General features: G+C 39.3%; 1 protein-coding gene across 1 annotated transcript in view; it reads right to left on the bottom strand.

Annotated features, from left to right (window-relative positions):
- Window positions 1-406: 406 nt before the first annotated feature.
- LOC122396764 (protein zerknuellt 1-like) overlaps window positions 407-24,062 on the bottom strand; it is a 43,987-nt gene continuing 20,331 nt past the window's right edge. The window contains exons 2-4 of the mRNA XM_043395419.1: window positions 8,486-8,658; window positions 1,755-1,958; window positions 407-1,389 (exon numbers count right to left, since the gene is read on the bottom strand). Coding sequence (XP_043251354.1) covers window positions 649-1,389; window positions 1,755-1,958; window positions 8,486-8,658 — 1,118 coding nt within the window. The 3' untranslated portion in view covers window positions 407-648. The remainder of the gene's footprint in view (window positions 1,390-1,754; window positions 1,959-8,485; window positions 8,659-24,062) is intronic.

Below are 24,062 nucleotides of genomic sequence, written 5' to 3'. Positions count from 1 at the left end.
AACGAAACGTTCCAGATCCGATCGCCGGATACTACATACGTTGCGTACGACGAACAAAAAAAACCGTCCGTGTTTATTGCACATTTCTCGTTTCTATCAGGATAAAGAAGGGAATCGAACACGCAAGGACAGACTCGTCATCGCTCACGCACTCGATGCAGATATGTCGAAACTGATATAAGCCTTCCTTTACTCAGTCAGCGAGTTCATCGCCTCTCTCTTGAATGGGAGCTACATCGACACGCTCCTCCCCAAGAAAACTAGCCGCATCGGTTAATAAACGCAACCTCGAACTCGAAAATCCAAGAAATACGCGTCCATCTCCTCGTCGAAGAAACGATCATCATCTTACGCGGAACAATTAAACGCCTATCAGCTAACCGTAATCGAACCATTCGAGCGTCACTTTGCCCTTAAATCGGAGCCCCCTCGTGAAAAATCAAGAATCCCGGATTCACCAAGTCTGTCGGGGCAAACTATCAAAAGAGACTCTCGTTCCCCCAATCGAAACCGCAATACTACGCTACTCTAAAGTGTCTCCTCGTCCTCGACGACCGTCTCGTTGTTCTCGATAGTGTTCGTGACTGGCCAATCACTTCGTTGTCGTCCATCGTCAGGCTTCGTCGTAGAAAACGATCCCTTGGATTACTACGTCGTGGAGGGCGAAGTGGGCACAGAGATCGGCGACGTGGGGCTGCTGGACTCCCTTCCGTTCGTCAACGTGGGCGCCGAGGCTCTGCATTCGTTGTGGATGCCCGGTGTGCTGGTTCTGTTATTGCCCAACAGACTGTCGATGGAGAATGGGTTTAGTCTCTTTCTCTCCTCCCTGCCCTTCACGGACAGATCTATGCTACTGCTCTGAACCTCCTCCTCGCTGATCTGTTGCCTGACCGACGTTCTCTCGAAGCTGCTACCGTTGTTCGTTGTCTGATGCGTTCCACCCGCGTTGTTCATGTTCACCAGCTCCTTTCTGATCTCCAGAAGACTCAGGCTGTAGTGATGGATCCCTTGCTGGTGGTTCAGGTGATCCAGACTCAGGCTCGAGTTAGGATTCTGGAGGTTCCCGGCGACCTGGTTCGCGCTTCTTCGCGGATCGTTTTGCTCGCTGGAGTTGTTGGCTAGCCTGGGGTAGCATTCCCCGTCTATGGAACCGTCCGCGGCCGAGTCCACCCTTTCGCTGCCGCTCTCGCTGCAGGAGTCTAGCCCGCCCACGACGTCGATCTCCTCGTTGGCGTCGTTCCCGGACCCTGAAACGCTGCTGCTCTCGTTGTTGTTGCTCAAATGGCTGAAGGAACCTCCCAGGGTGCCGTTCAAGGCGCTTCCGCCGGACGCTGCGGCGCTTCGCGACTCCCACTCGGCTCGAAGCGTCGACAGATCGACGGTGATGCCCTAAAATCAGAACGTCGCGATCTTTGGTCCACGTTTTTCGAACGACGATAACGTCGAATCCAGTGGATTTATATTTACCATGCGTTACAATCAATTTCTCCGCCTTTCATAACCCCTATCGATAGGTACATCTTGAAAAACTGTCATTCGTTTACTTAAAATATTAAATAGCAATAAGATTTCTGAGGCCGTTGATTACGAATATTATTAGAACCGTTGAATTATTATCAATCAGCTGTAATTTAATACGTAAAGTTTAATAGAACGTTACTGGGAATATCTTGAAGTAGCTTTTTTTCTTTGTATAATCGTTACCGGTATCCCGATGGTCGACACTTTTACGAAAAACGACTCCGGGTCCTTACCTTTGCGGCTAATTTCCTCTGCTGTCGCTCAAGAGCTTTCAGCAGTTTCTTCTGCCGCCTTTCTCGCTCCTTTCTTCTTAGTTCTTCCGGTGGAATTGGTTCTCCGCTGCAGCTCTGCGGATGAGCGTTGTGCGCCGGCCTGCCCGGACCCTTCTTCGTGTGCTCCTTTTTCCTCCACTTCGCCCTTCGGTTCTGAAACCACACCTGGAACCAAGCAAATACAAACCTTTGTACCGCTTTATATCCCAGGAATGGTTTATCGGGAAATCAAGAAAACTGTAGTGTTCAAATCGTCCTAAAAAAATTATTTTTAAAAAAATTTTATAATCATATTCATTTTTATCACTTATCACGTTAATAACTTTGTAACGAAACCTCAATCAACAAATTGGTATTCTTAATTCTCGTCTTATTTTGGTCTTTAGAGTCTCCCATTAAAATTTTTCCCAGGGGTGGCTGAACACCCTCTATACAAATAAATTTCTTTAAGAATAGCTTTATCTTTAAAGACTAAATACTTTCTAAAATTGTTAAAAATTTATAATTATTCTTCTGCGAGTGTTTCAAGTATCGCTGGCTGAAGACAGATGCATGCGTTGGTTTAAAAAATAATAGTTGCGAAATTACTTTTTGTTTTGAATAATCGAAACCGCTTCCAAGGGTGGTACGATCGCAACAGTTAAATATCGAAATTACACGAAGGTGCCTACCCCACGCGGAAGGACCAACGACCCCCTGGAGTGTCTTGATTCATGGAGAGTTTCAACACTTTACCCTGCGCTCGCGTGAACGCTCGTGGCGTGAAGCACGATTTAGTGCTGGCGTGAATTTCACCACGCGACCGGCAGCGAAAGAAAGAAGGAAAGAGCCAAAAGGGGTTGAAAAGGTGGTTGAAAAGGATGAAGACATTAGTTGTGGCTGGAAGCCGGTATGCGGCGCTGTTCACACGCGAGCTACAGATCAATAGACCCACTCCAACCCTTGTAACACCGTCGTCGCGTCACGTGCCCGTGCGATTTCTTCATTTTCTTCTCTTCTTTACTTATTGCTTCCAAGGCGTAATGTGATTGAATCGGAAAAACATCAAATTGACGGGCGCGGAGCCGGGCATTTTTCAGTGAAACTGGCCAAGTTTGATGAAACTCCGCACGAAGCTTAATAGAACATGCACGTTACTTTATCGCGAATCTCACTCCTTTTTTTACCACGTTAACTACCGCGTAACTCACGCACGAACGATATAATCTATCGCTGTGGAACTGGAGAAATTAATTCCCACGATGTTAAAGAAAAGAAACGTGGAAAGGATTCGTGTAATATAAACAAATTTTTGCTTCGTAATCTGTCATTGTGCAACTAGCAACGAGTCTGATTCGTCGTGCAACTGTATTTTCCTAGATATAAGACGATTATTGTGATTAAACATTTGATTTTTGCAAGTAAATGAAATTGGATCAGGCTACTTGATGGAACTGCATCGATAAAACATTGTATGATTGCAATAAGTCACAGTCGCGAGTTTATCGTCGATTAAATGTCATTGCTAGGAATAACAAACAGTGGTAATTAGACGTGACGCATTCATTATTCAATTTTATTCGGACATACCGCTCGAGATAAAGTGTTGTTCATAAACTAAACATATTTTTCATCCCGAACAGCGATAAATTTAGATATGACGCATCGCACGGACAAACAGAACGTTCGTTCGTAATATTTCTAATGGCTACGATTTCACAGTCGAAATAATATAAGTTTTAAGAAACAAATTATCTCACACTCGCGATATTCTAATTTCCGACGAATGGTATGTACACATAGTTATATTAATTTCTGACAGAGCTGAGAAAGAGTGAGCAGTTAGAACGGTTAACAGCTGCAATAGATTAAGTTGACGACCGGGGAACGTAACTTCAGTATTATTACCACTATTCGTCAGGAATTATCGTCGACTGATAACGAACAAGCTATTCCACCGATTACTATGAACCCTCACCGAACGTGTAACAACTTTTTTCTACTCGTTAGGTTGCGAGCAAGCTGTTTTTTCAAGGAAAGTATCTGTATAATGTATGTATAGACAGAAAGGAAATATGGGACAACTGTTTTTTCGTGATTTTTAGGATTTTAAAATCCAACTTTTCCCACTACAGTGTTTATATGATTATTAATTCTTTCGATCCTTATTTTAAAAGTATAAATTTTGAGAAAGCTTAGAACGTTTTCCATGGGATGTTTTATGAAATGATTTGACAGACAACGTGTTGAAGACACAACGAATCGCTAATAACTTTTGTAGACTGGTCCAAAAGGACCAGTTTCGAAGTGACGTCGTTAGGATAGTGATCAATTGATTTTTAAGAAGCATCCCTGGTCCTTCCGCTCTCATTTCCCCTGTCGCCTCTACGTATTACTCGCGTGTATCGTTTTCGTCTTCGTTCTTGCGTCAAGGATGCGACGGGTACAAGGAGACAGGTTGTTCAGAGGTTTTCAGTAAATATGTTAATGACACGCAAGATCCACGAACGACGCGTGCAACGATCGACGATTAACAAGCACTGAACATGGCGGTTCATTTGAATATAAACGGAACCATGGTGGACGGGAAAATGGCGCTCGTGGAACACGCAGGATGCATTTAGCGCATTGAAATATGAGTTGAATTGGTTTCCCGTACGAGTCACGAAGATCAGTTGTAATTATCGTAAAATAGAATTAGTATGGGCGAACGTACTCTCATTTTTGTATTAGGTGACGATTAAAATAAAAATTAATTGATTCTAGATTTCTCTGTGATATCGAAAAATATAAATAGACTCTCGATCGTGAAATTAATGCTCGTACATTGCTTATTAATAACATTGAGATACCTCCTAAAATTTAATTTAATTTATTTCCATTACTATTTTTAAAAATACAGCTACTATAGTAAACAACGAATTATACAATTACTTCAAAAGGAAAGACCATGATCAGTTAAAATTATACAAAATTAGTGTAATTAAGAACCCAACCTCCATGATCGAAACTATAGTACAATTTTCACTGTATTTCGTTGGCAAGTGACTGATCAAACATGAAAATACTTACATATTTTCGCGTTTGCGTCGCGACGGAAACTACAATTGTACGATCACGGAAAATGACGAATCCTCCGCGATCGACGATCTGCTCTTTCTGTCTCGGGCTCCTTTGGCTTCCAGTTACCCGTGCCGAACCGTGTCATCGGTTTATCTCGGCGTGACAATATTTTTTAAAAGCCGCCGCCGCTAGCAACCGTGTGTCGCAGAGGTTATCTGACGCGGGGATCAACTATCTAATCTGAGGGCTATTCCCGTCCCCGACCCTTCGAGAAGACGCACCGGCTGCGTGACATCGTGTCACCACCAGCTCGGGTTATCTCCGAATCGGTCCTGTCACCAAGGTCACTCGCATTTCGGTCGCACAAAGGGGATTGGTGCCCGTTCGCTCGTACGGACTCTCCCGATCTGGGAAACGCGTATTGTCTCGGCCTCGCGCGGTGATTTCAACGCCTGGTTTCGCGTGTCGCGTCTCCTCCTACGATCCTCGCGTCGTTTGCTTAGGCACATTTCAAACAGCGTTTCGAAGCTTTCATAATCTAACATTTTATCAATTACAATTTTGTGTGTCATTTTAGGTCTCTAAAAATTGTAAACATCTTTTACCATATAGATCATCTTCCAGAAATAACAATTTTGCCCTCTTTTCGTTAAATTTGTATTTTCGTGATCGAAACTTGTTTCATTTTATAATTTTTATTCTATTTGTTTCTTACTTTATCGAGGAAATAATTTTAAGTCGTGTTCTAAACGAATTGAACAAGATGCAATCGAAATTTTAGCCAAATCAGTGCAGAACCTAATATTTCTATCATTTTGCATACATTTAATATCGTTATGTTAATGAATCAATCTAATGTTTAGAATATGTTTATACAAAGGGCTTGAATAATTTATTAAATAATATCCCTGAACTCTGTACCCTGCTGCTCATGCATTGCTTATCTCTGTGATACCGAAGCACTACCCCTTAATTATTTAATTCGTAACGAACGTTCCTAACGACTCAAGTGCCAAGATAACTGGAACATCTCCATTGCAATGAAGTAAATTATATTTAAAATAATATTCGTACGTAGAAACGCTCATTTTGAGATTGTATCTGTGGAAAGTGAGCAATATACCCCGACACATGGCACCTGAAGCGTGTCTAAGCACATAAATATAAATATCTTATCGCAAGGAGAGAATATGAGGGTGGCCTCGTGTTCGATCTGCCGTGAAATTGAGGGTCCACCATTCGTTGGACCTATAGAAGGACACCATCATGTCATGTTTCCGTGTCCATTGTAGGGTTTCGAGAGACCGGAAAGGGTAGATATTTCACGTATTTATAGTTACAAGTCTGTATCTATTCAATATTAAAAAGTGGATGTTCCTTGTGATCTTCGTGGAGACCAAATTGCTTCAAATCGTCAACAGAAGGAAAATTTACCAGAAATAAAATTCTGATACTAGAAACGAAGTATCATTTATGATCTCTCCTTCATAAAAATTACAATTCTTATAATTTATATTAACACAGTATTATTTGTATACTCCTTCGTAGAAATTAAATTTCTCTACATTTTCGACCGAGTTATAATTTACTGTGTGCGTTAACATATTATACAACGAGTTTAATTGAAAAGGTATGATTTATTGCTCAAATGAAATTTATAACCCTTCGTAATGTTTAAGATTTATCGTTTCGCTAATCTATTATCTTACTAGCATCTAGCCTTTGAAGTTTTTAAATTTCAGGAAGCAAGCAATAAATCCCAAACTTTATCCTTTCACATATCTACTGGAAATAAGCTACGTGTTGTAACAAATAGATTTAATTTCACGATGTATTCGCTTCGGTGCTACGTTTGCGGTTAAACACACAAGAATCAAACGATCGAGGGTTTAATAATACTGTAAGAAATCGCCGTGTACGAGTTTAAAAAATACAACCTGTCAATTAAGAACAGAGGCGTTGCTGTTTATTTAAGAAACGAGCGCCAGTCGTGGAAACGATATTAAAACATGATCTTTCGAAGTTGCATGCAACTGCACACGAGTTTCACGAAAAACCATTCGCGTGGTTCGTTGATATATCAGTCGGTAGGGCTTCCGGAAGAATAAATTCAGAGTAATATCACTTAATTTTATTTTATTCCGTGAAATATGAGACGTGCGCGGTACGTGTTAAAGAAAAAGGTCTTGCCGTGATAACATTGAAACGTTTTCCCGCGGAATCGATTTCCTGCAAGTGACAAATTACTCCTGCTCACGGAATTGTGTACCTTTGCCTACGCCACGGTCAATAATTCGAAAAACAACCTAAAAAACGATCGGAGATTTTTAAACGAACGTCAAATATTTACTTTCGAGATTGCATAATGGTGAAAGTTTACGAAGTTTACAAAGTAGAGATTAAGGGTCAAGCATGGCAATCCAAAATTGCTAAGAAAATTATATTTTCCGCTACCATTTACAAATGCGAAATTCAACAATTTCTTTTCTACATTTCTCGCTCTTGTGCTTTAAAATTCCACGCCATCTAATCCGTCGGTCGCAGAAAACGCTGGGTTTTCTGCGTTTCATTACAAGCTCTTCCACTCCCTTCCCCAGAAAAGGAAACACAGCGAGGGAACGATGTCCAAATAAAATGCCCTTCATTATTCAAATGGGTACGGTCGATGAGTCGAAGGTACCGGTCTCGAGATAGATCTTCCTCGGTTTATTACTCTCGAACACATTCGAACGGGGCAGGTTCGGCTTCTCCTAAGTTAACCGCATTCAAAACGGAGCAGATGGACTAACTACCCCCGTGAGAGTAGCCCGAGAGCCGAAGGCCCGAGACCGAACCACCCCCGACGTCTGTCGGGCATCAACCCTCGAAAAATGACGACGAAGTCGCTATAAATTCCCGCCTATCGGAACGACCGATCTGGGATGTCAGATAAAACTACACGGTACGTGAAATCAGGTAGCAATAAAACTGCATTTTTTGCGTTTGCATCTCTATTCGGGGCGAGATTGTGGAACGAGGACCGATAATTACACGGTGTCGCGACGCGTTGATTGAATACGATTGCACGGTCTACGGGGTTTCTATTTTTTTTTCTTTCTTAATGACCCGTACGAATCAGTGTGTTTTATTTTCTGGAAAAACATAAAAAAAGTTCTGCTATATTAAACGCAGTTATTAAAGTCTCTGGCCTCGAAATATACTGTTAGATCTTAATAGAAGTAAACTTAAGGGATTATTTCTTTGATATTAAATTTGTATTCTGTAATAATCATATTTTGTATACGAAAGAAGGCCCAAAATAAGGGTAAATAAATACACTACATTTTCTGTAATATTTGTTTGAAAGTCAGTGTATACACTTATAATTTAAATTACATTATTTTCTTCGAAGAAGCTAACATCATTGCTGACAATGATCTTGTGCCACTCGTCAGGCAACATTTCCAACGAGCTTTACAGTTTTGCATTTTCACAGAGAAAAAAAAATATAAAGTTCTGCTAAATAAGAATCTTCAGTGTCTCATTTAGCAGTTTAATTTTCTTTTTCGTCATGAGCGTTAACGTTCTGCCATTCGCTAGACGTCACCAGAGGATTATCTTCATATATTTGCGATTAAAGGTTTATAAAGATGTGAAAATAATGTACTCACGGCGACGCGGCTCTCTTTCAGCTCGAGTCTCACAGCCAGAGAATCTCGCATAAAGACGTCGGGATAATGATTCGTGAGAAATGCCCGTTCCAATTCCTCCAATTGCCAACTATTAAAGTTGGTCCTGCTCCTTCGCCTCTTGCTTCCACCTTCGTCGGATTCCCCGTCGCAACCTGCAATAATAAAGACGTTTTAATCTTAAAAAACCTGCGCCGGTTTCGCGAAAGATTCAATTATTTCTTCAAACTTCTTTCCATCGCATACAAATTCAAACTAATTATTTATAATTTCAAAAGCAAGTTCATTTTAGCAGTAATTACTGCGATGTCTCTTCTTAATAAGAATATACAGAAAATTTGTTAACGAAACCAAAGAATTTTATATCCAATGGAAGAAATATCACAGGATAGAAAGAGTAACCTCCTGGACTGTTAATTGCTAAAATCTAAAGTCTGTTTTAACCCTTTCTGATAATTCAGTAATCTCAAATTTTATTATACTTTAGAATACTCTCGTGTATTATTTACCTGTGTTTCGAATGAACGACCTAAGAGAATAAATTGTTGCAAACGAGTAACGATTCGTCGACCTAATAAAATGTTGGTTAAATTCCCATAAACTGATACGTGATTAATGAATTCAGTTTACCAACCCCTTTGAAACTGGATCTGATCATGCATGAAGGCAGAAGCACGCGAAGATCGAAAGCTTATCGCAGCAAAAATTGTTCGATCCACGGTATCATTCACCCCAATCGCCTCATCGTAGATAAGGCTAGGAAACTGAATCCCGGCATATTGAATAAACATGGAATTTCAGTGATTTTACGAGGGCGGTCGTCTACCCTCTTTGGTATCTGAAGCAAGAATCTGCGGATCCACGATTGTTTTGGCAGACTCGTTCACGGAATACACGCAGATAAGTATGCTAATACAGGCCGGCGGAATTGAAAAAAGATCGGCAATTATGATTGACCCTGCAATAGAGGCAGCCGTTGCCCGAATCTTGGCATGAAATAGCACAATATGAAACATTCCCCGTAGTCGAGATTGTGGAAAAAGAACAGATTGTTGACTTCTAAACGAAGATTTAATTTTCCTCTCCAATTGCATTCCGTTGCTATACAACTTTATATATATATTGCATATAATATTTAAATGCATGTAAGTACGATGCTTAATATGCATACAGATTGTAAAATATGGATCTCACATGAATCCAATGGCGAGGAATTTTTTTAAATTATTCTTTCTTGGCTTAGAATACATACGTGTCTATTAACTGTTAATTGTCCATTTACTGGTGAAACGATTAAACTTTTCCGGAAGACACGTGACTAGGATCCATCGTAGATCGACATAATGGCACTCAAAACATTCACCCTGAGTTGACGGAAGGTATTAACGCATTTCCTGGCAGATCGAGCACCTTGACGCGGTGAATTTTTCCCCGTTCCCGATCGCGGCGCGTTATTATCACAGGAAACGACTATCAAATCTGATAGATGATACAGGTAGCATGTTAAATAATTTATGAGGGAACGAGTTAAACAATTTTCACGTCCGGCATGATCGACGACCAACTCAATCTATTTTCCCCGCGGAATAAACGTTTTCGCGGAGGAAGTCAATCTTGTCCCGATAATGCAGCCACCGCATAATGAACCTGACATGATGATAATGATTCGCTTAATTCCGCGGTTGAAGCGTGATACCATCGGACACAATGATCCCCGACTTTCCGTAAAACTATCTCTCTGTTTATCTAATACCGAGAACACGCGACGGTTTATTGATCGATTATCGAAAGAAAATAGCTACTCGGTTCATCGCCGTGGACGCATAATAGGAGAGAAAATTTATTCTCGCGTGTGCTGTTAGAGATTCCTGCTTCCATGACTAATGAAACTTGTTTCAAGCTCTTTGAACTTTCGTAAATTGTGAAGGTAATCCATTCCAGTTGTTTCGTACCGTTCAACAGTTTTGCGTTTATGTTTTATGTAAATATTAAGTTTTATAAATTTCGTCTATAATACAAAACAACAATATAGATTCCATTTGCATTCATCGCGTTATCTAAGAACAGAACAGAATCTTTCAATGCGTTAAATTATATTTTAATTAATTTCGTTATCATATCCGAGCAACAGTTTTCACGAGCCTCTATTTTCTCGTGTTACCTTCACGATCAGCAATAAGCATAGCTTCTTTCTTAATGCTTCGAAACATTAATGTCGAGTCCAAAGACACAACTTAGTTTCTGTGTCAGATGACTCATAAAATTTTCTTTATCGCCTTTGACGCGATAAATTAGTATGACATGCAATACTGAAACTAATCAGTAGAAGCGATATCTTAGAATAGAATTAATTATCTAAACGTAAGTGAACAGAAGCAGCAAAAACTGGACAAACGATTCGTTCGAAAAGATAAGTCACGCTAACATTTTAGTTTCGAATTTCGAAGGAATTTTTTAATTCGATATACTTTACACTTTAAAACTGAAGGGAGCTCTAAACTTTTGAGTGGCAGTTTTATTTACAAGATTTTCCAATTAGAACCTAAACCAAATGTCAAAACATTGACAAGTTACACGTGCATTGTTAAAATTGATACCAACCGGAGGTCTATCGAAAAGGTTCGCAAAACCGCGTCGAACGCGGTCAAACTCCGTTTTGTGATCCGTAATTACACCCTGACACATGCTGTAATTTGCGAACATTTTGGATAACTTTGCTATAATTCGGTTTATTAGTCCTGGAAGGAAAGGTGTGTCTCAACGAGGCCGTAAATTACTATGAAACGCGAAAGATCGTTGTCTGGCGGGCCGATCGAGGTAATTGTAAATGTCGAGGGTTTATTAAGGAAGCGTATACATCGGTCGGAGCGTCCTTGATCGAGTGTGTCGCGGTTTTTGCGCCATTTTGTGATTCTACGTATCAGGAGTCTGAAAAAGACGCCGCGTTACACGGCGATTTGTACTCGTAGATTTATTCACATTGAATCAGCCGGTTTTTCTGACGTTTCGCGCAACCCGAACGAAGACATTTTGAACAACCGACGCGGCCGTGGTTGGAAATTGCTTCTCACAGTGCAGGGACAATTAGTTTAAACACCACCTCCGACGTAGTTCTTCGCCGGTACCGATGGAAAAGATGAATTCGAGCGAACAGCGGCCCTCCTATCGTGATAAATTACCCGCGTATTAAAATTATGTTGGCGCCGAGGGTAATTTGTATTCAGAATCCGTCACGAGGCGAGCAAAGTCGTCATTACGGAAACCAGCCGGCCGCTTACGAAGTTTCCTGTGACAAACATACGCATTACGGTTCCTACGGGATTTTTACGCCTAGCAGGATCTTCTTCCGTGCCTTATCTTTATCCGTAGTTCCGCGGCTTTTCGTTCCCCCGAGAAATTACGCCTTGCCGGACTGATCGTACGCGAAAAGCGCGACTATGTTGTTATTGCCGTTTGATCCCAAATTGTCGGCAACGGATACAACGATCGGAGTGTTAATAGTCGAGGAACACGCAATGGCGTGCAAACCCATCGGTTGCCAACATTTTTGCATCCCGATCCGCGAGGAAGGAAGCCATTGTGATCGAAACAAATTTGGAAAATTTTCTTGACACGTTATCAATTCTTTGGACGATTGTAACTTCGTAAAAAGAAGTTCTACAATAGTTTTTTTGAGGTCACTTTGATCCTCAATTGTTATATCCATTCATATTTATTAAATGAGGCAATGCAATTAATTTATGGTAATGATAGATATATCAGCTTATAGAGATGTGTAAAATTTGTATTCAGATACAGATTATAGAAGAAGAAGAAAAAAGAAATGTTTATCCGATACACTCGTTGACCAAAAGATTGGCTATAGCCTTTAACGAGCCTTCGAGTCAGTTATTTATAATTTGTTTTCCTCTGGAATAATCAGTCGACTTATCTTTCACTTCTATTTCTAGAACAAGCTTTCCCCTGGAAAATAAACCGGATTAGTTAAATAGTTACATTGACAGTCGTTATTGTGAACTTATTGCCGAAACCAGTTGACGCGGTATGCAAATTCTAACACTGAAACGAATATCGTGAGAAAACTAGTTTGAGGGCCAAAATAAAAATTTAAATAAAAACACGACTACTAACTATATTGTATCGGAATCTATATTTTTTTTTTATACTGGATGCAGAAGAAAATAACTTTAATTGAAACCAGGGTTGTAAAAATGTTGGCCATTAAAATTCACAGTTATGAAAAAGAATTTTTCAAACGATCTAATGGGATTGGATACAAAATTAGGTATTAAATTCCAGCAATTAAATGCGACGGAGCTAACATTATATGACCTTTATTTCTATTTGACGAGGTCGTAAAAAGTGCTGACCATAAAAATATAGTGGAAGAGATACGTTTCTCGATTAAAGAGAAATATGCCGCCTTATTAAATTTTCTAACGTGATAGTGACTTTAAACACACCCTAAGGTGTGAATGATTGGTTACATCTTCCAACCCTTAAAGCAGGCTAGATATTTTTATAGTCGTGGGTACATATCAGGAAATTTTCAAACTATCAAATTAATGTGAAATGTACATATTGAAAATAAAATTTATCTACCAAACCGATTTCAAAGTTAATTTTAGTAACGGGATATTGAAAATTGATCGAATCTGGAAACTAACGTTCGCGAGATGTATATTTAGCTAACAAATCGCGGCGAATACAAATTACTTTCGGCCCAAACACGATTCGGTGCCAGCCGCCATTTATTGCGTCGGGTCATCTGATTTGCACGTCCGTGTCGTGACCCTGCAGGTATTCTCATCGGAGCCTTTTTGTCCAATTAAAATGTACCAATCGACGATAATGTTTGAGAATCGACCGTGTCGTCGTTGACGTGGTCGAGGAGGTAGGAAAGAAATCATCCGACCGCGCATTAATCAGCGTAATTAGACGCTATTTATCCGGCAGTTACCTCCGTCTCTCTCTCCCTCGCTCGCCGTGAGTTGACCAATCGAGACCACGATGGATATCGATCGGTCCGCTCATTATTGATAATCTATACTCCATAATATACAACCGATCCAGCTGTACACGGTGGCAGGTTGAAGGATTATCTTCCCCTTACCAATAAAGGTCAGTTTCTGCCTTCCGGAACATCGAAATTTAGTATTTTTAAAAGGACGATTTCACGAACATGATTTCCCATGGATTTGAAAATTCAATCGAACGAAAGGGCACGCTTTCGACAAATTAGAAAATTAGAGCGTAATGACGAATTATCCTGAGATATACTTCAACTAAGTTTAATAACTGAAAGATATCGATAACGTGGGACGTCAGAGACTACCTTCGATGATGATTATATGAAATGTATTATTTTACGAAACATTTTTAAACAAAAGGCAATTGATGAGGTGAAACGAGGAAGTGACTAGTATAACTAAACAATAGACTATGAAGGTAAACATAAGGTAAGTCGAATTAACTTTCACTGTGTTCGACTCGAACCACGATCCAGTTAGGCATCTTTTGGCTGAAAGTCATATTTAACTTGGCACTATCTCAAAGCAATTCTATTTTACAAATTAAATTCGGAGTCCATGTCGAGTTGAATTGTATTTGAATCAATTACAGTTTAGATATCGTTGGTTCTCGTTAGCCTTGCTCTCGCAAATTTTAACATAAAAAAATGTAATATACAATAAAGTACAAAAAAAAATTCTATATCATAAAATTTAATCCTGAATTTAATTAAGTGAGGTGTTCCAAATGTCTGACTTAAATAGAAGATTGAAATTATTTCCGATATTAACGAAGGTAGACAGAAATAATTATGAGGGCTTTAAATGGTTTCGAGGTGTACATTTGATGACTATAAAAGAAAGACTCATCAAGGTTGTCTTAAAGGTTAATTCGTTGACTTTTTTGCGTTATTATATGTATTTTCTAATACGATGTTGCAGCCAGCATTAAGACGAAACGACAGTAAACGATGATTGCTTTAACGCCAATATTACTTGGATTTCATGTAGTCGCTATCGGGTTTTTTTTTTATAGAAAGGATGTAAAAAATGAGCACGGATGATATATAATACACCATCTTCTGACAGCAAACATTGAACCATAAAGTACAGGATATAAGTACAGGTACACAGCAAACCGACGATCGTTAACGAGTGTTTGTGGATCTGTGTATTGTACGCACGTCGCAACGGAGTGAAAAGATTATGGCAGACGTTAAGGCCACGTGTCATTTCTTGGTTTTCATTTACACGCAAGGTACAGTGAATTTTCCCAACCATAGATCGATGAATGGATGAATAAGAGCGGTTTACTTCTCAACATTGCACTATAGGAATAACGATATTTTAATTTTAATTAATTAAAGTACACGGAAAATATGTTCCCAAGCCTGAAAAACGTATCTTTCGTTGCTAAATATTGGAGTATAGCAAAACAGTGATTAACGACTGGCATATATTGATTAGTAGCATATAATAAATCATATATTTTACGAAACTTAACAGAGCGTGATTGATGAGTTACAAAATATAATAAATAACTACTATTATCCACGTGCGAAACGCAAATCGGCGAACTGTAAATCGACCGTTCATCACACGTGTTATTCATCAAATTTAAAAATAATAAACGTAAATATGTACATTATAAAATTATTCAGAATATGTGCACATGTCTTATACGACCTTTGACATCCTCGATTTAGCATTTTTCTTTGGAAAATATAAAAAAAACATTTCGAATTTTGACCAGTTATGATATTTTTTGAAAATAAGAAATATGTGTTACGTTACTGTATTTAACATTTCTCCAAAAGTTTTATTAATTATTTATACGCTCTTTCGCAAATTCCAAACGATCTGCTTGCATTAATTTTGCTACTCTCTGACTACCCAACCATGAAATCCTAATTCTTTTATTCTCAAACGAATTTAAGTTTCCTGAATAGAAAGTTGCAATTTTGGCTTTAATTGAGTCGAGATAATTAAACGATTTTTCAATGCCTCCTCTACGTATAATATGATCCTGTCGTACTGTAGTATTTCGCGATCGTCTTGATCATCGCATACTTTCTATACTTCCAATTATCTCTAATCGATTCACTATATTCTTAACATCTGCTGCAGAAATGTTAAATTCCGATGGAATTTTTTTCAACAAATCCAATTACCTCACTACAGGTGTACGTTCACAAATTTCTGGCACTATAAAAAATTATCATTCCGTTTACAGGAATATAAACAATGGAATTTATACAAAATAGATGTCATGGAGTAATGAAATAAATAAAATAAAATTTAAAAGAATGAAAATGAATTATTTGTTGAGACCTTCGAATACCATACAATTTAATGATAATTTTGATTATAGTTTAAAATACTTCTTCGATACAAGATCCCACAAGTAATCGTTCGGTGATGATATTCTCAAAAATGAAGTGTGACGAACTTTCATTTTACTCTTCCATCGTAAAGCATTGGTTTGTTATCCAGGTAATTCAGTTTTCACAATCTGTTTTCTTTAGAAGGTAGGGTAAACGATCGCTGAACTTTCAGACGATATGCTGGGCACGTGAAGGCATTCAATAATAACCTATGTCTCGCAGGCATACGAACGCCCGAGAATGAATTGTAATTAAACCGAAATTACACCGTGTACCCACCCCAAACATAAAACAATTTTGCGTATTTATGCGCCGTGTCTTATCGTGTCCCCCGAATCTCACAGCTGGCGATTTTAATGCATCGAAAATTTGTGTGATTATGAGCTTATAGGAATCCGTGACGCCAAATTCATGAACATAATTTTCTTGAAGGGTTTTCTCGAAGAAACGTGAGATTATGTATAAATTTCAATATTTCTCAGACGATAATCCGTATTGTATTTTATCTCAACAGATTGATAAACGACACGTGAAACAAGGTATTAATAAATTATTACTGATTAATTTGCGTTTCCTCCATTTTTAATATACAATAGTTGGAAGGACTGCGAGTGTCGGGTATTGTCGCACCGAATTCGAAAGAAATAATAATGCATTCAAAAATGAGGGTACGAGAAAATTATACCGATTATCTCATATTCGCGCAGTAACATTAATCGTAATAAGTTCAGTATTTATGTGTCTATGTGTGCGGGCTGTCATTTAAAAGCGTCAACATAACATTAATTTTGCAATTATAAAAAGGAAATTGCTTCTGCAATTGTTAAAAGAGTCGTGCCTTTGAATTCCGTTCTCGCCTTTTATTATATTTCCACGCGCGTCTGCCAATTACACGGTGTTTCGAGGCTCGAAATTATTTATTTGAACGTGGCTTTGCGCGTTTCACATGAATTCTCCAAGAGTAACGTTTCAAGCTGACATTCCCCACGAGACGTTGACGTACTTAAAATTATTAAAATAATTATTGTATCGGATATTCGAGTGTCTGTTTCCCTGTGATACTTTTCTGTTACATATAGAATCTGAAATGAGAGCAATAAAAAATATATGGTGCTTCAGTTGAGTTTGTTTTCCTTCAGTTTTGCATTATGATATTATTACTTCTATAATACGAATTTTGAATAAATATAATATTGATAAATTTTTGGTGTCTGTCAGTGACGTCGTTACAGGCCATTCGCAGAACGCGAAAACGAGCGATTTCCTTTTACATCGAAGACGATTAGGTCGTTCGTTTCGCGAACAACGTCATGCGGGCTCGTCCGCAGTAAATCTTCGCGAAACTGACCAGAAGCGTCACGCGTGGTCTCGAAAACGAGCCCACGTTCAGCATGATCCTCGAGACCAAGCAGTAGCGCATTATCCTTTTATGGAGCCCAACACAAAATGGAATTTAGGGTCTTAATTTAAATCTTAAATTTAATATTATTTCAATAAAACGACAGTCAAATTACGTAATGCGAGAAGGCGAATACCTTTTAGCCTGAAAAACTGTCAAGCAGCTCGTTATAAACAATCTCGTTCATTATATTATTTGGAATATCATGTTTAACACTTTTGAGCACATTTGGAAAAGTTTGTATCAGTCATAGTTGTATTGTTTCTTAGATTAAAGAAGGTGAATTAAAATTTTCATTTCTTTAAGTAGTATGAGTCCATGATTGATAAATTATAAAGACGACTGTTTCAATTAATTTTTAAAGGGTACAAAACAGTTTATTTTTCCTTATCCTGTTCGATTTATAGGACGATTATCTTGCATGCATACAAATAGCAGCAATGAATTTTTAAAGCATTGAGTTTTGGGGTACCCTTTAATCAGGGACCTCGAACAATTGCTTTCTTCGCTTATAAATATTATAGTATAATGTCTTACTGGGGCACAGGCGGTCGCGCGATCGACAGAAAATTAAGATTTTATATTACGAGTAAAAGTGCAGCGTGCGAGCCACCGCGGTCTATCTTTTAATGAAAGAAGGCGATCGGCTGTCTGTTGCTGGCGACGTAACGTGCAATTAAACAGTAATTAATCGGAGGCCGAATACACGCGCGTGGAATATTTTCACGTGGCGTGTTTTACGACGCAGTCGCGCCTTGACACCTCCATAATGACATTAAACTTAATAGCCCGGCTCCCATTTTCAAACACCGTACAATGTACAGGTTCTAATGAGAGCTTCAATCGTCAAACGTGACGATTCTTAATTAAACATTTTAATCGAACCTCAATTCTAAGCTCCTTCATAGAATACTTATCCCTTAGGATAGTTTCTGTCGTCGATTTTCGTTTCGAACGAATACAGAAGTGGATGCTGATCGCTAGAGACGCTGTTAATGGGAAAATTATACACGGCATCTAAAGACTATAGTTACGCAAAATGAGAGTCTTAATGAACGTACGGTTAATCATAGGGCCTATATATACTGTATAAATCAGCATTTGGTGAGAAACCTTGTGACGTTCATAAGAATATTTTGTGGACAGTCAATTTTTAACACTAAACCTATCGCGTCAATGATTTTTTTGTAAAAAAACCGGCCAAAATTTGGTGTCAAATTCTGGTTAGCTTCCGGTGTAAATAGGAAAGATATAGCAAAGATGAAATGAGAGGATCTTCAGAGCCCAGTGTCTTACAACGGTCTAAAACGCGTATTAAAAATAGTTAAACTTTAGACACGTGCAGTTTCGAAACAACTAGTGTTTTATCAATTTTTGAACCACTGTTGGCAGCGGTGAAGCTTCCCCTTTAACATGGTTTTTGGATTTTGTCGATCGGACTTTCCGTTTTCGAGATATCGTAATTTATGTAAAGGGATAATTTTTCTTAATTCGACTATCACTGTCTTCGTCTGACGCGTCGCGCCGTACCTCTTTGTCGCACGTGAGTCGTGACCGAGTGACCTAGTTTCGGTCGTAGTATTTCCAAGAATTTACTACGCACTGTTTACTATTCACGTGCGCGAGATCAATGGACTCGCGCGAGCGCAACTATGAAATGTAAACAAACTAGTCACCGCATCGACTTGAAATTAAAATCGCTATATCTCTGGAACTAATAACGCTATCGACTCGTACAAACGCTCATTTTAAAGGGCATTTCATCCCCTATTCAATGACGATACCAGCTACTATAATTTATGCTGTTTTCTATGTTTATTTTGAGGTTTATTTTGACTCTATGCACCCACAGAAATTTCAACAGTTCCTTTTGATTACACATTCTTATAAATTCTTTATTTAAATGAAAATAAATTGAAATTTGTATATAGGACGTTTGCATAAGTACTAGTCAGCAAAGAAAATTTGTTTTCAAGTTTTATCTCTAATGCGATGAAAATTATTTTTCGTACGAGGTTGAAATATTAAGTATGCACGTTTAGTTGCACGGAAGTTAAATCGAATAAATCGATTCGACGAAAATTCGCGGCCAGGTTCGGACAACGTCCCACAAGGTGGACGGTTGCACGTGCTTTAACAGCATTTACGACGGATGTAATTTAGAAGTGAATTCGAGTTTCGTAATCACTAGGTTGGCAAGCACCGCCGGTCCGGTTGGCTGCAGGACGCAACCCTCCATTTAGAGGGTAGTCTCTTGTTAAGTGAGAGTCAACGACGTCATTAACGTTAGAAACGACATTCTGGCACCCCCGAGACTGGCACTTTCTACCCAGAAAGGGATGCAACACGAATTTCCACGGTGACCGTGCACGAACTTCTTTCTCGTGTCCGCGGCCAGTTCGGTCGAAACTCGACGAACGCTTGATTTATAATGATAAATTACAGGTTCGTGAACATTCCACCGTGTTATTTCGAACGTTTCAACGACGTTGAGTATTCAACAGTGACATCTGTGTTGAGAGTTTCTCGGAACTTCCAACATTTTTAGACACCAAATGATTCTCATATTAAAATGACTTTAAAAAAAATTTCTAACACGGTAACCTTTCTTAGAACGACGTTAAATGTTTGAGAAATAAAAATAGAGGGGATATAAATTTGTATAGGTCGTACAAGAAAAGATAATTTACATTGTGAATACTTTTTAAGAATTCACTTATTAATATCTGTAAGACTTACTAAAGTCTTCAGTCTTGTACAATGTATTTCTTAACTCCAACATCTCTGAATTAAAATGTTCCATAATTATCTGAAAACTACTATCTAGAGCTGATTTTATTCGTCTGATAGCATACAATAACCTCGTCGTTTCGGCTCGTCTTCTTTTTCTTCAGAAGTGTAAATGAGATGAAACTCAGAATATGTCTAGTAAGTATAATGAATCATACTAATCAGATACAAATTAAGTCAATCCATAAAGAGAGAAAACATAGTACGATGATAAGTGCGTTTGTTTCATAAATAACCTCATCAAAAATGTAAATCTCACGTTGCTAATAAAACTTGGCTATCTTTCCAAGAAAATGTGTAATGCTCGATTATATAATATCAGATGAATGAAACAAGCTCGGGATAATCTAATTAAACCTTTTTTTGATACATTATCCGTTGATACATATCAAAGCTACAAAAGAATACTCTCGTTTCTGGAAACTGAATTAACTTACGCATTGAAAAATCTCGGTAAAATTCAAGTTTCACACACCATCAACAAAATTTCTAAATCACATCAATAATCTTAAAACGAAAGAAATTTCTAATAATTTCATTCTTCGAACGGTTACCCATCGTTAAAAAAATGTTCATTTTTAACATTCTAAACGTTTCATCGCGTTTCTAATTAAGCAACTACTTTCTTCGTCTTCTCGTTTCAAACTTGTACCCTTTCAAGATAATACAGCCGAGACAATTGGTACGTAAGAAACGTCCACCTATAAACAGCAAAGTGGATAAACAGACAGTAAGGAGCAAGATCGATCCGAACGGAGAATCAATTTAAATCGTTAAAAAATATCACGACGCCTAGAAGCTAAACAGCTTCCCCCGGTGCAACGTTTACGAGGAACATCTTAATTACAAGCCACTCCGCGCAACTCGTTGGGACCTCGTTCGCCTAGCGGCAGACAATTAATTTCCTACAACGGTCATCTTACACGCTCGTATATACAAACGGGTCGCAATATCTCGAATCTACCGAAACATTAATATAAACTTAATTACCGCGGTGTTTAACGAACAGAAGGATCCGCGCCCATTAGATCATTTCTCCACCTTCCCGTCGGGCTCGATCACCGGAACCGTTCTAGTTTCCGAGAGGACCACCGAGAGGGTACCACCGAGAAAAGAGGGTTAATAAAGTAATTTAACCAGGCGCATGAGTGTGATAAAGTGCATCGTGCACGGAAGGAACGAGAACATGTTTCAGCCAGAGAGACTGAGACTGGAATGTTAGATTTGAAGTAACGGACGATTAGACGAGAAAATATTTAAATGCATAGCAGATTTTAATTGCCAACATTATTGCAGCCTCTAATATCTAGAGTCGTATCAGAGAAAATATATTATTTGTTTGGAAGGGACGAATATTATGGCGGGTACCAAAATTTTTCTCGCATTTTCTCCAGCGATAGTAACAAATAGACGTGATTTTAATAAATCTGAGCGCTTCGTAGACCATTTCGAAACAGTCAGAAGTCTCGAAGTGATTAAAACCGCACATTATTCCCCGGGACACGCTAATAATAGAAATTCAGAGCGCGAAGGACAGAAATAGGGAACGATATCTAAAGGGTTGATAGAGACGGCGAGAAGGAGCGGAACAAGCAGAACGAGAGCGAGAGAGATAGAAGAACGAACAAGATTATTAAGTTGTAAGGCGTTAACTGGCATAAGGCGTCGGTAGGTGGATACGTTGCTTGCGTGCCAGACTGACTGCATTTGCATCTAGACGCCATCAATCCTCCTGACGCCCGGTTACACTGCCCCCCTCCTAGCCCCTCCAACCCTCCGAGCAACCCTTCCAAGCCTTCCCTTCGCCCTTTTCTCTGCTCGAGCCTCCGCGCCTTTGGCCGGGCGATCTTGAATTAAATATCGAGAGTAATAAGAAAGCCGGTCCAACCTACCATGACCAGTGAGCGTCAAGAGTTCTTGTAATTCGAACGATGCCACGAGATTACGTACGTAACAGTATCTCTTGGCTTTAAATGACCCGAAGCGTGGCCCTGCGTGCCCTTAATAAACAATATCTCATTTCGTAAAGGAGAAATGAATATTTTTATATTAACGTGCTAGTTAGGAATCGAGTACACGGAACGTATATGGTGCTAATTGAATTATAGGGAGGTCCGTATGGCTGTTTAAGAGGAACAGTCGCCAGAGGGAAATTTATTGCCTCGAAATACGTGAATTCCAATTTTACCGTGGCGAACAGTGTGATTTAAAGCAACCGGGTCCCGATGAAAATCTTATCGGTGATCGAACGACGACTAATCCGGATGTGGGGTATACCGCGACACGCAGCACCTTGTAAGACGTCGGCAAAATTTCGCGAATTAAAAGGAGTTAATTAATGAAACGGCACATTCGACACTCCGTACGAGAGACAAAACTATGCACCATCGACAGGTGCGAGTCGGTCGTACGAACCGTCGCGTCGGTCGGCCCACTTTAATTTTTGCCCTAATGGCTACCTTGGATCGACCGTTGAATACCAACAAACACGGTTTTCGTTATTTTAATTCCACCCTGCAGCAACGTTCGCTAGGCATTTGCTAACTGAAATATTTGTTAATTCGTCGAGGTTCAAGTAACGATCTCGCAAACGTTTTTAGGATCAGACTATGCGGGAACGATACTCTTGTTTTGACGCAGATTGTATCCGTCAAAATAGTTCTCTGTGTTGCGAGTGGAGGAAATAATAATAGCTTATGCAAATCCCAGGGTACATTTAAAGTGTATCAATCTTCGAATCTCTACGAAACTTTTAATAATATTCTGCAACCTGTTGCGTGCAATTAGGGCCAAATAGAACATCGACGCTTTAAAAGTTTCGCGACAGAAGAAGATAGTAGCGACTTGAAAAAGAGAAATACCGATCCAAAGTATCCTGTCACCGTCTCTCGTTTAAAAAAGAAGAATCGAGGACCGAACACGCGAAGGTACGTATTAATTCTTAAACTTCTGTCGCGTGTTGACCACTGCGAACAGTCGCGACAACGACGCACCGAGCAATTTTCCGCGATTTTCGGACCAGACGTTCGCGCCGTGTTCGACCAAAAATGGGAGGGGGCAAAAAATTAAGAGACGAAAAAAAAGGAGCAAATTAAGAAAAGGCACGAAAGGAAGAACGAGAGGGAAGAGAAGGAGGAGAAACAAGAAAAATAAATGCCGGCGGCGGTGCAGCAGCTCGTCGAACGAGGTACGAAGCCACGTAAAGGGTCTTCGCATAATATGGGTAGCCCCAGTATCGGCGGCCTGCTGGTCGATAAGGAGGTTTTCAGATACGATCTACAACCAGGCCGGTTAATTATATATTAATACCTTCGCGTGCAATCCTTGGCTGCGTATAGCCGGCATTAAGAAACCAGAGACCCCTCAGGGGGTGGCTGCGCCGCGTAATGCATGAGAAGAGAAAGCCACTCTTCCAAGACGCTGGCGAGAAAAAGCTAAATAGCTATACAAGGGGACTGTCGAAGGCTCTTACGGAGATGATTTTCCTACCACCAGTCCAACAAAGCTATTGTTATATAGGAAATTATGCTACCCGACGAACCTAACGATCGCTTTGCAATGGAACCCGACTCGAGCTGACAATTTCGAGTCGCATTAACCACTGATGCGTCGAAAGGAAGCTGAATGACTTAATGAAAGCTATTGTTATTTAGAAAAGTATGATAATCAAGTTCTATAAAAAGTGATCATTTTGAGTCAACTTATATTTGTAGAGAAAAATGTAGAAATGCTATCGTTATGTGTGAAAATATGCTTGCAACGGAATCGAGTCCGATACGCGCTAATAATTTTGAATCGAATTTTTACGTGATTTTGAAGGTTTCGAGTCGATCCATTCGTACCAGGAAAGATGTAACTCGATACGGAGAACATCAAACTATTTTAAACCGATGCTTTCTTTTTGAACGGACCGGGAAAAGCTACAGTCGCGTATAAAATTATGCTTGCCGACGAAACTCAGAATTAGTCTACGATGG

Source organism: Colletes gigas, unplaced genomic scaffold, assembly GCF_013123115.1.
Source record: "Colletes gigas isolate AHSC1104 unplaced genomic scaffold, ASM1312311v1 Colletes_gigas_Sc00008, whole genome shotgun sequence".
NCBI lineage: Eukaryota > Metazoa > Arthropoda > Insecta > Hymenoptera > Colletidae > Colletes > Colletes gigas.
Note: the sequence above shows the minus strand (reverse complement) of the source record. Positions and strands in the feature narration are given on the sequence as shown.